Source organism: Rana temporaria, chromosome 1 (assembly GCF_905171775.1).
Source record: "Rana temporaria chromosome 1, aRanTem1.1, whole genome shotgun sequence".
NCBI classification, from domain to species: Eukaryota; Metazoa; Chordata; class Amphibia; order Anura; family Ranidae; genus Rana; species Rana temporaria.
Genome location: NC_053489.1, coordinates 187,251,236 through 187,267,579, shown reverse-complemented (window position 1 = coordinate 187,267,579; position 16,344 = coordinate 187,251,236). Strand labels below are relative to the sequence as shown.

The 16,344-nt window shown below is 44.4% G+C and overlaps 1 protein-coding gene across 1 annotated transcript in view; it reads left to right on the top strand.

The window, feature by feature from the left end:
• The window catches only part of DHX37 (DEAH-box helicase 37), a 78,384-nt gene that overhangs the window by 40,295 nt on the left and 21,745 nt on the right, over window positions 1-16,344 (top strand). The window contains exons 16-20 of the mRNA XM_040347364.1: window positions 162-394; window positions 2,022-2,133; window positions 2,362-2,468; window positions 4,378-4,566; window positions 14,589-14,713. Of these exons, the coding sequence (XP_040203298.1) occupies window positions 162-394; window positions 2,022-2,133; window positions 2,362-2,468; window positions 4,378-4,566; window positions 14,589-14,713 (766 nt within the window). The remainder of the gene's footprint in view (window positions 1-161; window positions 395-2,021; window positions 2,134-2,361; window positions 2,469-4,377; window positions 4,567-14,588; window positions 14,714-16,344) is intronic.

Below are 16,344 nucleotides of genomic sequence, written 5' to 3'. Positions count from 1 at the left end.
TACTTAGGTTTCATGGGTTACAACATGAGAAAGAAAAATGGGGAAAAATATGTGTGCTAACGATTCTCTACTGCTGCAAGGTTTTCAGTTAAAATTTGAGATCTGATGGCAAGGTCTGTTTTACTCAGAAATGTGTAACTGATTGAAAAAAACTCTCTCAGGTATTCCGTCCACCACCCAGTGGCACAAGGTTATGTGTTGTGGCCACCAATGTGGCAGAAACTTCTCTCACTATCCCTGGGATAAAGTATGTGATTGACTGTGGTAAAGTGAAGAAGAGATTTTATGACAAAGTGACTGGTGTATCCTCTTTCCGTGTCGAATGGACATCGCAAGCCTCAGCTGATCAGAGAGCTGGAAGAGCAGGACGTACGGAACCTGGTCACTGCTACAGGTTTGTGCTGTTTGATAGTAAAAATCGATAATTAAGAATTTTACATCCTGAATCTCTAGGTCTACAGCAGTCATTCCCAACCAATGACTCGCATGTTACTCTCGGCTACATTTGGTATTGCAATAATTGCTGCATTCAATACTAAGCACAATGATAGCCTGATTTACACAAACACATGATGTTATCAAATAAAATTGTCTAATGTGTTTGTTACATTATTGCTAGCAAAGTTGTTTCTATGTTACTTTTTTCTGAACACTTACTGGGGGACACAGCAGACTTCCAGGGGTATAAGCCCTAAGCCATATGATGAGCAGAAGGCAGAAATTGCTCCTGGAAAGCATGCAGTATTTTCTTTGTGTTTTTTAACCCAGAGATGCATTGCTTTAAGGTACAATTTTTTTTCCTAAATAGCTTCCTTTACCTTAGTGCAGTCCTCCTTCACTTACCTCATCCTTTGATTTTGCTTCTTTTAAATGTCCTTATTTCTTTTGAGAAATCCTCACTTCCTGTTCTTCTGTCTGTAACTCCACACAGTAATGCAGGGCTTTCTCACTGATGTGGAGTGTCGTGCTCGACCCCCCCTCCCCCTGGACTACAGGAGAGTCAGGATGCCCACTAACACACAGCTCCTTTCTCTATCTGCAACGTAGAGAGCGTTCTGACTCTCCTGTAGTGCAAGGGAGGGGCGAGCACGACACTCCACACCAGGGAGAAAGCCTTGCATTACTGTGTGGAGTTACAGACAGGAGAACAGGAAGAAATAAGGACATTTACAGCAAAATGGAAGGATGTAAGTGGTAAGGTAAGTGAAGGAGGACTGCACCAAGGTAAAGGAAGCAATTTAGGGAAAAAAAATTGTACCTTTTAACAACCCCTTTAAATGCTCTGCATCCTTGGGCAGGTCTGCTGCTCTATGAAAGGTCTCGTTATTCTGATTCGGACATGGTTAGCAACATGTAATGCTGCTTTCTGCCTCCCAGAGGCAAGCTTCCTTTATTTTTCTACTACAGAAAGGGAACCTTCTACCTCTTTAGCCAACTTTGTTCCATTTTGGTTCATATTTGATAGAGGACTTGCCACTTCTTAGTGCCTTAGATCTCTGCTGATAACCAAGAGACTACAGAGGAGCATAGTTTCTGGTCATCTCAGCTGATTAGTTGGTCAATCCTGGTCCTTTAATCAATAAATGTCAACCAAAAGTAAAAATCCTCCCAACTGGCCATCCCTTCATTTGTTTTACCAGGTTTATCATGCCAACACATGGCTTTGGCTGATGTCAGTTTGGCTGCAAGGTAAAATAGGTGGTTGTGTGATTTCCCATAGCTGGACTGCAGTCTGACTTAAGGTGTTTTTTAGTTCTACTATACCCCCCAATAACTCTTTAAAAGAGTACAAAAAATCTGTTTTTTAATGCTCTTGTTTATTTTTCTGATATTATATAAACCAGTTGTATTATACTATATACCCTTTACTTATGATGTTATCTGTGTAGTGGTTGTGATCACCTCTGTCACAGTGGGTATTGAAAGAGGTGTTCATGTGTCTGTATACTGTGTATTGCTTCTATCTTGGAATCCATGTCCTTGTTATCCCAATTAATTATGTCTTTGCTTCCTATGTACAGGTTATATTCATCAGCTGTCTTCAGTGATTTTGAGCAGTTTTCTCAACCTGAGATGACTAGGCGCCCTGTGGAAGATCTAGTTCTTCAAATGAAAGATTTGAATATTGAAAAGGTAAAATGGAAAAAAAAAAAAAAAACAGGCATTTGTTCAAGTGACAATCAGGTCATCTTTTATCACATTTGTGTAAATGTCTGGCAAAATTGACTTTAACTAGTAGACTGCAATACTGTTTAATGTTGTTGGATGGATCACAAAATTACTGTTAAATGGCCTTGACCCATTTGTAATTTCAATCTCTTTGAAAGTTAATAAATACTGAAATGCCCATTTCTTTTTCAGGTAGTGAATTTTCCATTCCCTACACCTCCCTCTTCTGATGCCCTGATTGCAGCAGAAGAATTGCTAATCTCTTTGGGAGCATTACAGGAGCCTCCAAAAACTGGCAGGTATGCTTACAGTCCCCCTTTTGGAAATGAGCAGACTACAATATTGACAGTCCTAAAGTGTTACTAAACCCACAACAGTAAAATCAGTCTATATATTCAGTAACACATGCTTATTATACTCACTGTGGAACCTAAGGGGTTAATCCTCTGCATTTTTTTTATAAAGGCTGTGTGATCCTATCTTCTCTAATCCTACTCTTCTTCCACTGACTCCAGTCCATTTCCTTATATAACAGAGCATTAGGGGACAAGCTTTTACATGCTCAGTTTGGTGTGTCTTGCTAAAGCACAAAGCTAAACAGCACTATCCAGACAGAGGGTCAGGGGTCCTGTAGTCCTATAGGACAATCAGGGGAAAATTAAAACTCCTACAAGCTTTAACTAGACACTGATAAGTCACAAGAGCATATATAATGAATGCAGGATCCTGGGTTTAGTAACACTTACGCAGAGCTTTTGTTTTTCTTGGTTTGTGGGTTAGGACTCCCGCACATTGCAGCTCAAAAAAAATGTTCTTTTATAGGCATTTGAGCTTTTGTTTCTCTGCTTAAGCCCTGGTTCACACTGGGTACGATTTGGAACGATTTGAGATGCGATTTGACATGTCAAATCGCATCTCAAATCGGCGGCAATTGTCGGCAATGGCACTGTCCTAATCAGTGCGACGCCGCATCTGCGATTTACATTAAATTGCGGCCGAAATCGCGGTAAAATCGCGCATTTTACCGCGATTTTGAATTCGCAGCAGTGTGAACCTAGGCTCAAAGCTCAAACGCTTGTGCTTTTTTTGTGCTCTTTTGCACGTTTTATTGAGCTTCTTTGAGCATAAACGTTTTATTTCACAAACACTCCCCTCAGCGCGTTTTTTTTCTAATTTCTTTTTTAGCAGTTTCAAGCTATTTTGAAGTTTTTTTGCGCTTGTTCCTTCTTTATTTTGGCACTTTTTCAGAGTTTGGGGGGGGGGGGGGGTTCTGCCTCTAAGAGCATATGCCTGTAAACTCCTGAAAAGGCCAGTGTGCATGGAGACATTGGCTAACATGGAGGGGAGTTTTAAGGCAAAAAAAAAATGAGCGCTCCAAAAAGCTCAAAAGCCTGTAGGAGCAGCTTCTTTTGAGGTACAGTGTGTATGAGCCCTTAAAGCAGAGTTCAACCCAAAAGTGGAACTTCCGCTCTTTGGAGACAGGTATCCTTTCTCACTTCCGGTAGGCGCGGCCCATGACGTCAGCGCAGGGGTTCCCTCCTCCTCCCCCGACCGCCGGGCATTCGCTGTAGGGTTTCCGGCGTGAAGCCGAAAGGCTACACTGCCGGGTACTTTTGCTCGCAATGGCGGCGGCAGCACCCGACAGCTGATGGAAACATCAGTTGCGGGTGCAGACATTGCTGGACTCCAAACCTTTGGCAACCCACCACAAAACTGCCTTTTGAAACTACATTTTCAACTAGACACACCTATTCATATTGCTGCTGTCTTATTGTTGACTGGCAGTTGAGATGGACAAAGCATCTGTTTCGAGGTAAATGAATTTAAAGGAACTTGTCCACATAAAATTGTCATTCTGTAGGCAATAATCTCACAGATAAAATATACTTCTGTCCCAGTTATTGCCTAAATATGTTGAAATCTCTGATGCACAGGAAGAATTTAATGATCATTCAGAAAAATTTGCTTTATTCCAAGAAAACAAATTTAAGTTATCAGGTTAGAAGTTCTGGAGCATGCATTTGAATCATGCTTTAGATCTTCATATTACACTGACTTTGATTAGTACATTTTATCAGCAATTAAAGCAAAAATCAACACTAGGCTGCTTGCATGCTCTAAACTACAATACCGTAATTGCTTTCATACCCTCTCTATATTGCCATCAGTGGGTTTTAACACGCAAGTTCTTTTTTTTTATTATTGCAGATTAAATTATCTACAGAAGGCTAAACTCAGCAGTCCAATCACTCCCCTAGGGAAGACCATGGCATCATTTCCAGTAGCTCCACGCTATGCAAAAATGCTTGCTCTGGGGAAACAGCATGACTGCTTACCGTATGTTATCACTATAGTGGCAGCTATGACCGTGAGAGAACTGTTTGAAGAGCTGGACAGGTGGGTGAGCGATATCTTGACAATATTGTACTGTTTTAATCCTAATTATTATTATTATACAGGATTTATATAGCGCCAGCAGTTTACGCAGTGCTTTTAATGAGCTCATACCTCTTTTTTGGTGTGTGGCAAGTCTGTTTTTTGTAGTCAATAGCCAACATGATTGGGTAATCACAATTAATTATTCTTTGAACCATTATATTTTGAAAGACCCAATTTTTTGTGATGATGATATATATTTGTTCTTTTAATGACTGTTGCAGAATTTGTAGTCCCAGACCAAACCTGACTGTCCAATTGTCCTTATGTGGAAATCTTAATTATGCAATCAAACATTTATTACAGGATGCCGATGCACCCATCACACTGGCATCATGAAGCATTATAGGTTTTGTAGAGAGAGAGAGAGTTCTATAGAAGCTGCTTCCTTCAAGTTGTCTTTACTTCATTTTTATATGGTAATTTTACAGAGCATGCAGGAAGGTAGATGAGTCCGTGCTCTTGACTGTGCTCCTACTGGCTAGAAGTACAAATCTTTTTCCTATTTAATATTGTATATATGCCTGAATAAAAAAATTTAGTTTTTCGCGTATAATACAGAAAAAAAAACACTGTGTATTCTCTTTTAACAACAATTGAGATAATTTTATTGGCCAAAGTTGTGGATTGCATTGCTTTTTATCATTCTGAGTCACATTGTAAAAAGGAGCAGTGATACAGGATCTCTGTGTAGTATTGCAAAGCTGAAAGCAGAACCTGCATATGCAATGAGTAAAAATTGGTGCTCCTTTGTACATATATAACTACGGTACATTTTTTAACACTTAAGTGAATGCTAGGGCTCAATTGTTTCCCTTAAAATAAAAAAGAGCTTCATACTTGCTTGCTCTGTGCAAGGATATTGCACAGAGGGCCTTTATCTTATTTTCTTTATCGTACATCACGGGACACAGAGCGGCATATTCATTACTATATGGGTTATATGGAGTACCTTCAGGTGTTGACACTGGCAATCTCAAACAGGAAATGCCCCTCCCTATATAACCCCCTCCCATAGGAGGAGTACCTCAGTTTTTACGCCAGTGTCTTAGGTGTTAGTCATGGTTTAGCTTGCCTCCGCATCCTTGGGATTAGGTGAGCTACCGGTTCTGTCCAAAAAAGCCTCAGCGCTAAAGTGGTCAGTAACCGGACCCCAAACCCTTGGGGTATAGCCCATAATGCTTTTCTTTTTAGAGAGCTGGACCCTGGGCCCAGAACTTAGAAACCTTTGGGTGCCTAATGTTTTCTGTTGCCAGGGTGCTATATGGGCCCAGGACAGTGGATCCTTCATAGGAACCCAGGGCCTGAAGGTCTAGACATCCCCACGGAGATGGGGGAAGATTGGGCCTCTTGCTTGGCAAAGTCCTGCGGCATGGAGCAGGTAAGTGAGGGGAAAACTTGCGGAACTTGGTTCTTAGCAGGTTTTTTTCTGGGGGGTCACAGGGGACATGCCTAAAGTTATGCACTGCATCTGGCAAACTAGTCACATATCATAAAGATAGGATGGCTCTATATGTATTATTCCCCATAAGATGTGACCTCCCTTGTAGTGTTGGAAAAGCATTGAGTGGGGCCTGTGTGATATAAAAATATATGTGTGTGTCAGAGAGCTGTGCTTACCTGCAAGCCTCCAGGCGATGCTCCATTCAGTCTTCCTCCTCGGAGCCTGCAAAGCAGGCAAAACGCTGACCTCCTCATGGTTCCAGGCTGCAGGCTGCAGTTTGCTGGAACAGAGAGGTCCCTTCCTCCCAAACCCCCCCCCCCCTGTCGGGAGGGGCATTTCCTGTTTGAGATTGCTGGGGGGGGAAGGGCGGGTCAGTGGCTTAAGGAAGGGGCGGCCCTTCCTTGTTTGTTCCATTCAATACTTTGGAACGGGGGAGGAAAGACCAGAGCGGCAGCACGGGGCGCCGAGGACACACAGTGGCCAGAAAGGATATTGCAGTCTTCAGAAGACTGTTTTTCAAGCCTAGAAATAGGCTGTTTTCTTTTCCATCTCATAGTTTTTCTTTGCAATACTACTCAGGGGGACAGAATGTTTTTTCTTTCCTGGATTTGAAACAAAAACAAAAAAAAAAAAAAAAAAAAGTCATCTAGGGGAGAGGAAGCATTTTTTATCCCCCAAACAGGTGTTTGGGCAATTAACTTTTATAGTTCCAAATACCAATAGGTAGCAGGTGTACCTTGGTATTGTACCATGGCATCCGGAGAGTCTAAGGTCTCGGACAAAGTTATGCCGCTGCTTTCCCCACAGGGAGCCTTGGGGCCATCGGGATCTGGGGCTGGAGCTGGCGCGGGTCAGTCCAACCCTAAGATGGTCACGGACGAGGTATTACTCACCTCTTTAAGAGAGATGGAGAAAAGAATGGGAAAAATGATAGCCACAGCTATGCGGGGCAGTAAACGGATTAGATCTCCGTCGCCCGAGCGCAGACCCTCAGAAGAGGAGGTCCTTTCCTCAGGGGAATTGGACGACCTCTTGGACAAGGACCAAGTAGGTTCAGGGATCGAAGATCCGGATACAGAGGAGTCTGGAGCAGTCTCCCAAGGGGAGAGCTGGTGGACTCAAGCCTTAACGGACTTGGTCCATAAATGCATTCAACTTGCCAGTACCAGATCTCCAGGTATCTACGGTTTCAGCTTTGGGCTCACTGAGGGCGCCTCAAAGCAATGCAGTATTTCCGATCCACCCTCTACTAGAGGGAGTTTTGTTCCAAGATTGGAACAAGCCAGAAAAATCTTCTTACCACCTAAAAGATTCTCTGCCCTATATCCTATGGAAGATACATTTTCCAAGAAATGGGCTACTCCTGCAGTGGACGCAGCCATCTCATGTATTAACAAATCATTAACATGCCCTGTAGAAAACATACAGGTATTCAAGGATCCAGTTGATAAACGCTTGGAAGCACTACTTAAGAACTCCTTCACTACTGCAGGGGCAGTAGTACAGCCAGCTGTGGCTGCGATTGGGGTTGCTCAAGCATTATCGGATCAGGTTAAGCAGATGCTTAAACTTATTCCTGCCCAGCAGGCAGAAGAATTTTCGGATGTCCCTAAGGCCATATGTTTTACAGTAGACGCAATTAAGGATTCTATCCAGCAAGCGTCACGTTTATCGTTATCCCTTATCCATATGAGAAGACTCTTATGGTTAAAAAGCTGGGAGGCCGAGCCCCCATGCAAGAAGCTCCTGGTAGGGTTCCCCTTCCATGGAGGACGACTCTTCGGAGAAGACCTAGATAAATACATTCAAACCATTTCAAATGGCAAAAGTACTCTCTTGCCAACTAAGAGGAAGTTTCAGGGGCCTGCGTTTAAACGACAGTACTCCCCTGGGCAGGGGCCCTCTAATGCCAAACAGTATCGACGGCCTCCTGCGAAAGCAAACTTCGGCTTCAACAGCAAATCACAAGGACAGGCTGCTAAAGGCAGAAAGCAGTGGGTTCGCAAACCAGCAAACCCAGCCCCCAAGCCGACCTTATGAAGGGGCGCCCCCACCCACGAAGGTGGGGGGAAGGCTGCGACTCTTTTCAGAGGTTTGGGAAGCCAGCATTCCCGACGAGTGGGTACGGTCTTCCGTGGCCACGGGCTACAAATTAGATTTCCTAAGGTTTCCTCCTCTTCATTTCCAGGAGTCGAGGATTCCAAACGATCCGGAGAAAGGAGCCGCATTAATGTCGGCATTAAATCATCTACTTTCCCAGGAAGTAATAGTAGAGGTACCAGTCCTGGAACAGGGGCTAGGTTTCTACTCCAACCTATTCATCATCCCGAAGTCCAATGGAGATGTCAGGCCAATTTTGGACCTAAAGATGGTAAATACATACCTAAAGATCCGCTCATTTCGGATGGAAACCGTGCGGTCAGCAGCTACCACACTCCAAAAGGACGACTTCATGGCGTCCATAGACATGAAGGATGCCTACCTTCATCTTCCAATTTATCAGCCACATCAAAGATATCTACGCTTCATGGTGGCTTCGCGTCACTTCCAATTCGTGGCGCTTCCCTTCGGGTTGGCTACGGCCCCCCGGGTGTTCACGAAGGTCCTAGCTCCAATCCTAGCCAAACTAAGGATCCAAGGGGTCACGATCCTAGCATACCTGGACGACCTCCTAGTCATAGATCACTCGTCTCCCGGCTTGGAGCGAGCAGTGGCCCTCACGGTCCAATACCTCGAGAAGTTCGGCTGGGTCCTAAATCGAGAAAAGTCAGCTTTCCTGCCCACAAGGCAGTTGGAATATCTCGGCATGAGATTAGACACAGAACAACAAAGAGTGTTTCTACCTCTGAGGAAGGTCAAAGCCATCAAGGAATTAATCCTACTGGTTCTAAGCAAGAAGGAACCGACTATTCGCCTATGTATGAGATTACTAGGCAAGATGGTGGCCACATTCGAGGCGGTACCATACGCCCAGAGCCACACTCGCATCCTGCAGGCAGCCATCCTGTCAGCATGGAGCAGAAGGCCGCAGGCCTTGGATATCCCGTTGCCGCTCTCATCAAGAGTCCGACAAAGTCTGTGCTGGTGGTTAGACCCTCAGAATCTACTGAAGGGGAAGTCTTTCAGCCCAGTGGCTTGGAAGATAGTGACCACAGACGCCAGCCTGACGGGCTGGGGAGCAATTTTGGATGGTTGCACTCGCCAAGGTACTTGGGCAACGCCAGAGAAGCAGTTGCCCATCAACATCTTGGAGCTCAGAGCTGCTCGACTAGCCCTCAGGGCTTGGACGTCAAAATTGCAGGGGTTCCCGGTGAGAATTCAATCAGACAATGCCACGGCCGTGGCATACATAAATCACCAAGGGGGAACCAGGAGTCAAGCCGCTCAGAGAGAGGTGAGCTTGATTCTCCTATGGGCAGAGGCTCATGTGCCCTGCATATCGGCAATATTCATTCCAGGAGTGGACAACTTTCAGGCGGACTTCTTAAGCCGCCAGACTCTTTTGCCGGGGGAATGGTCTCTGCATCCACAAATCTTTCAAGCACTCTGCCAAAGATGGGGAGTGCCGGACGTGGATATCATGGCATCGAGACTCAACAAGAAGCTAGACAGGTTCATGTCCCGCTCAAGGGATCCGATGGCCTGCGGAACCGATGCGTTGGTTTGCCCTTGGCATCAGTTCAAACTTCTTTATGCGTTTCCCCCGCTCCAGTTACTACCCCGCCTGCGGCGCAGGATCCGGGTGGAGCACATACCAGTCATCCTGGTAGCTCCAGCATGGCCCAGAAGGGCATGGTACTCACTAATCTTAAAGATGGTAGTGGGAGACCCTTGGACTCTTCCTCTACGGCCAGACCTGCTATCGCAAGGTCCGATCCTCCACCCTGCCTTACGGCATCTAAATTTGACGGCCTGGAAACTGAATCCCTGATTCTCAGGGGTAGAGGTCTGTCTCAGAAAGTAATCTCTACCCTAATCAGAGCCAGGAAACCGGTCTCTAGGGTGATTTATTACAGGGTCTGGAAGGCCTATGTAGGCTGGTGTGAGTCCAAGCGATGGCTTTCTCGCAAATTTACCATCGATAGAGTATTAAGTTTTCTCCAGCTAGGAGTGGATAAAGGATTGGCATTAAGCATAATCAAAGGACAGATTTCTGCTCTGTCAGTGTGGTTTCAGCGGCCGCTGGCCACCCACTCGCTGGTTAAGACCTTCCTTCAAGGGGTCTTACGTATTAAACCTCCAGTTAAATCCCCGCTTTGCCCGTGGGATTTAAACCTTGTTCTGTCAAGTTTACAGAAACAACCGTTTGAGCCGTTGGCTGAAATTCCTTTGGTTTTACTGACAAGAAAGTTAGTATTTTTGGTCGCCATAGTTTCCGCAAGAAGAGTATCGGAACTGGCGGCCTTATCCTGTAAGGAACCATATCTTATTTTTCATAAGGACAGGGTCGTTCTCCGCCCTCATCCTTCCTTCCTACCGAAGGTTGTATCCAGTTTTCATTTGAACCAGGATTTGGTATTACCATCCTTCTTCCCTAAACCTACTTCCAGAAAGGAAGGGTTGCTGCATACCTTGGATATCGTCAGGGCCATGAAGGCCTATCTTAAAGCTACAAAGAAGATCCGGAAAACAGATGTGCTGTTCGTATTACCGGATGGGCCCAAGAAGGGGCAGGCAGCTGCAAAGTCCACCATTTCTAGGTGGATTAAGCAATTAATCACTCAGGCCTACGGCTTGAAAGGGTTGCCTCCTCCAGTATCATTAAAGGCTCATTCTACTAGGGCCATGGGCGCCTCCTGGGCAGCACACCACCAGATCTCTATGGCTCAAGTTTGCAAGGCGGCAACCTGGTCTTCTGTCCACACGTTTACAAAGTTCTACCAGTTGGACGTAAGAAGGAATTCTGATACAGCCTTTGGGCAGGCAGTGCTGCAGGCTGCAGTTTGAGACCCTCGGAATCCGGGGGCTCCTCTTTTTTGAGTTAAATTTAAAATTTAAGATTATTTTTCTCAACTAAGTTGGATTTATTATGATTTGAGTATTCTCTAAATTAAATCCTTTTGTCTTGGAGATGTTCTCCCTCCCCTCATTGTGAGCATTGCTTTGGGACATCCCATATAGTAATGAATATGCCGCTCTGTGTCCCGTGATGTACGATAAAGAAAAAGGGATTTTTAATACAGCTTACCTGTAAAATCCTTTTCTTGGAGTACATCACGGGACACAGAGCTCCCACCCCTCTTTTTGGGGACCATTTTGGGAGGCATACTGCTTGCTACAAAACTGAGGTACTCCTCCTATGGGAGGGGGTTATATAGGGAGGGGCATTTCCTGTTTGAGATTGCCAGTGTCAACACCTGAAGGTACTCCATATAACCCATATAGTAATGAATATGCCGCTCTGTGTCCCGTGATGTACTCCAAGAAAAGGATTTTACAGGTAAGCTGTATTAAAAATCCCTTTTTTTTGGGGTCCCCTGCCTGTGTGGTCCGCTCCACTTGTTCTGCTTGTGCCACCATAGCAAGCCACTTGCTCTGGGGCACAAGTGTGAGCACGCTCCCAAGCCGGGCTATGTGCATTCATAGACATACAGTGCGGCTTGGCTCTACTCCTGTCTCACTGGATTTGATTGACAGTAGCAGGAGCCAATGGTTCCCGCTGCTCTCAGTCTGTCCTGTGAGACCAGTAAAAACTTAGGCAAGTATTAAGGGAGGTGTGTGTGTGGGGGGGGGGGGGGGGGGGCAGCTAGTGAAAATATTTTTACCTTAATACAGGTAATGCATTAAGGTAAAAAAACTCAGGTAAAAAAACACACATAAAATAAGATAAAATGCACATTAAAGCAGAGCTCCACCCTAAAGTGGTTCTTCCGCTCATCGGATTCCTCCCCCCCCTCCGGTGCCACAATTGGCACCTTTCAGGGGGGTGCAGATACTTGTCTAAGACAGGTATTTGCACCCACTTCTGGGCATAGAGCCTGCGGGAAACTGCGGGCAATAAGCAATCCCCCTCTCCCCCACCCGCTTCACTTTCTGATTCCCTCACCAAAGATGGCGGTGGGGGCAGCCGAGAGACGAGCAAATGCTCGTCTTCTGCTGCCGACGTCGCTGGACTACAGGACTGGTAAATGTCCATTTATTAGAAGTCAGCAGCTGCAATATTTGTAGCTGCTGGCTTTTAATATTATTTTTTTCGGGTGGAGCTTCGCTTTAAGCTCATCTCTTTAAAAAAAAATATTTTAATTTTTTTTTCCCCAGTAACCACTTGCCTACTGGCCGCTTTATACCCCCTCCCTGACCAGACCAATTTTCAGCTTTTAGCACTCTCACACTTTGACAATTGCACGGTCATGCAAACTATACCCATATGACATTTTTATAATTTTTTTCACAGAAATAAAGCCGCCTTTTGGTGTTTTTTTTTAGCTAAAAGAGCATTTTTCAGATTTTATTATAACATTTTGCAAACAGTTTTCAGCCTTCACTGATGAGGCTGCACGTATGGGTGGCATGGAGATCTGATACTGATGGGTAAGGATAGGCAGCATGGTGAGGTGGCACTGGTAGGCAGCACTCATAAGTGCCACTGATGGTCACTGATTGGCAGTACTGATGGCACTGATTAGCAGTACTTATGGGCCCTAATAGATGGCACTGGTGGGCACTAAGGGGACCGATGTCCCTCTAACACAAGCCAGTTAATGGCTTCTTCTTTTCTTCACGCTGACAGTGTTGAGGGGGAAAAAAGTAACTAACCGGCTTCTGTTTACTTTCATGATCAGCTGTCATTGGCGGACAGCTGATCACATGGTAAAGGACCCGCTGTGTTTTGGCCCTTCACCCGATCTGTGATCAGCCAAGTCCTAAGGACTCAGCGATCAGAGTGGATGTCCATGGACCCCCTCACAACATTTTAAGCCTGTACTGTAGCCTAGCGTATCTAGTGAAAATATCGCCTATGGCAAGCACTGAAACTGCGCCCGTCGAAACATTTGAAACCCATCTTTCTGATCTTAACCAAAAAAAAAAACAGCTAACAAAACTAGTGATATTTATCATCCCTTGTGATACCTTTGGTAGTGACATATCCTTTTAATGTAGAAATCTGGGGTTTATTAGACCCCTGATCCCTCCTCTGCCCTCCAAGGCCAGGTAAATGTAGAACCAATACTGGAAGTTATGAAATCTTTATCACTTAAGGCCACTTCACAGCGGAGAAGGAGAAACTGATGTTCCTCCTTCTTCTTTGTGCGCTGCCAATCCGACCAGATGGAATGGGAGGGCCTGGGAGAACAGGGGAGGGCTGTGGCTGAACGCAGCAGGGATAGTGCTGCCATTGTCCATTAGCAAAGGTGCTGTAAAGGAGAGCCTGCCGAAGGGAAGAAGAGACCCTCAGACCCTGGTAAATGCCTTGCTGCCCAGCCACTCAACAGCGCCCCCTTCATATGGCGCCCATAAGGTGTTCTTACTAATCTGTGATTGGGGGGGGGGCTTAAAGATGGGTACATAACATGCATGTATGCTGATAATGTACGCATGTGTAAGTCTAGGCCTATAGATGAACATGTTATTGATGCACTATGTAGCCAGGAATGCCAGTCTTTTTCCTTGTTGAATTTCACTACTCTTTTATTGACCTTTACTGCTTCTGTGTGTACCTCCCTTCACATTGGACAGAGGTGATGAATGTGATTTAGAGCTGGTTCACTCCACAAAAACACACTCCAGATCTGTTTCTAATGAGTTTTGGGATGCATTGCAGATTCTTTTGTTTTTTTGTTTTCCCACTGTACTAGGGACAAGTGCGTTTTTGTGCGTTTCAGTGCGATCCGGTGCAGCATGTTCTTTTTTCTGGAACTGACCACACTGGTGTGAACTATGTTGTTGGAAACCATATAACCTACTTTCCAAGTGCTGTTTGATGCAGAAAAACATGCACTGGACTGCATGTGGTGTGAACTGGCCCTTAGTTAAGTGAGCAGGCAGTACACAGGGAAGTGAGCCAGGGAAAAAAGATGCCTTTCAGGCTGTGCAGATGTGAGTTTATTCAAAACACTTGGTTCTGCATTAAGGTTTTGCATCGGCCTATTGAACCTCACATTTTAGCTTTTGGTCTTTTTTTTTTTTTTTTTTCACAATTCAAGCATGATGATTTTAATTCTGTATAAATGTGTCATATTACCCAACATAGTGCCTTTTCTTACATTCACCAGGCTTTTTGTAGTTTCTTGTGTGCACTCAAAGCTTTTTTTTATGTCATTTTCTTATTAAAAAAAAATTTACTTGATCAACTTTTGTAGGAAAACTACGGGACAGAAATTCTGTAAGATCTCTATAGTTCTAAAAAAGTTTTGACATTTTGTACTACGTGTTTTATTGGTAAATGTGAAAAGCATGGAAGCTGATTTGACCAAGTGGGATACAGCATTGCAAGGGTTAGAGTGGCTGACTTTCTTTTTAGGCTGTGCATGCATTAGAGGGAAAAAAAAACTTGCCTCATGGTTTTTATGTCATAATTATGTGGTGTTTTTTTCTTTAGACCAGCGATTAGTGATGAAGAGAAAGAGACACTGAAAGCCAAGAAGGCTCGAGTATTACAGATGCAGAGGATATGGGCAGGGCAGGGCCCTGCTCAAAAGCTTGGTGACCTGATGGTTATGTTAGGTAGGTATTACAGATGTCCTGTTTTTTGGAGGGCAGTTGCCTTGGCATGATGGATGGTGAGATGAGAGATGACCAGCTCTGTGACTGCCTTTTATCAGCTTTTCCACCCCTCTCAATCCCGGGTCCAGTTTAGCACTCCAAGTTCTTCAAGTAAAAACAATGTCCCAATAGTCTGCAAATTAAAAAATATAAGTGAATGGTTGTTTTTAGTCCTAAAGCACTCCCAATCAAGTTCACCTTCACAGTAATTCCATAAAGGTGACAATGAACTGTTTCCCATTTAAAGGACCGAAGCTCACCTTTTTGTATGAACCTCAACTTGTAAGATTCTGTGTGCAATTTTATTGCCCGGAGAGCTGTGGAAAGAGTGTGCATTGGTCAGAATAGGATCGGCCTAAAACGAGGGGCTTAGATTGGCCAGGAGTGGAGCAGCGTGGGTAAGGGAGTTACAGGGGAAGAAGAGCAGACACGAGTCGGGTGAGTGATTGGATTTGGTATGTGATGTTGTACATTAGAGAGGGTGAATGAACTGAGATCCTTGCAGTACTTTTTGTTCCTTTTAATTGTTCAGTAGAGCAGAATAGATGGGGAGTGGGAAAGTGAAGAGGAGGAGAAAAATCGCTACTAGAAGAAGCAAAAAACTCCTGGCAAATTTAAACTAATTTAGGCATTGTCGTTAAATAGAAAACTAAACTGTGCTGAGAAAACAAAACCTGCACTTTTATGTTTGTAAGGATATATGACATTTTAGGATCTTCTTCTAATTATTGAGCAAATAAAAAACATTTTGTCTTTTATTTGGTTTAATGTAGAGCTGCACGATTCTGGCGAAAGTGAGAATCATGATTGTTTTTGCTTAGAATTAAGATCACGATTCTCGCGGTGTAACATCTTCTTTCACATTATACAAAAAAATTGGGCTATCTTTGCTGTTTTTTTTTTATATTCATTTAGGCCTCTTTCACACGAGGCGGACTCCGTCGCTACAGAGTCTGCCAGCTCCCGCCAGCTCAGCGGGAGATCTCTCCGGTGATCTCTGATGAGCCGGCGGATGACAAGTCCCTCTCTGCTCACTGTGCGGGGAGGGGCTTGTGCAGCGCTGCTGTCTCCTATGGAGAGATCTGATGAAAATCTCACCCGATCCGATCCGCCATGGACAGATGGGGACGTATCGGCATCCGTCTGATTTTGGCGGATCGGGTCGGATGTCAGCGGAGATGTCTCCGCTGACATCAGACGCTCCATAGGATTGGCGCCGCTGTTCAGATCCGCCGACAAAACTGACAGGCGGACATGAACGGTGCGACTGTGTGAAAGGGGCCTAAAGTGTATTTTTAAAAAAAAAATGCATTTGAAAAAACGCTGTGCAAATAGCGTGACATAAAATATTGCAACAACCACCATTTTATTCTCTATGGTCTCTTCTAAAAAAAATATATCATGTTTGGGTGTTCCACGTAATTTTCTAGCAGAAAATAATGATTTTTTGCTTGTAAGCAACAAATGTCAGAAAAGGTTTGGTCTTTAAATGGTTAAACTTCCTTCATCTACATGCTGTAGTTCTTTCCTTTGATAAAAGAACAAAAAGATACTTTGTTTCCACTTATTCCATGTTGTATTAAAACTTGGCA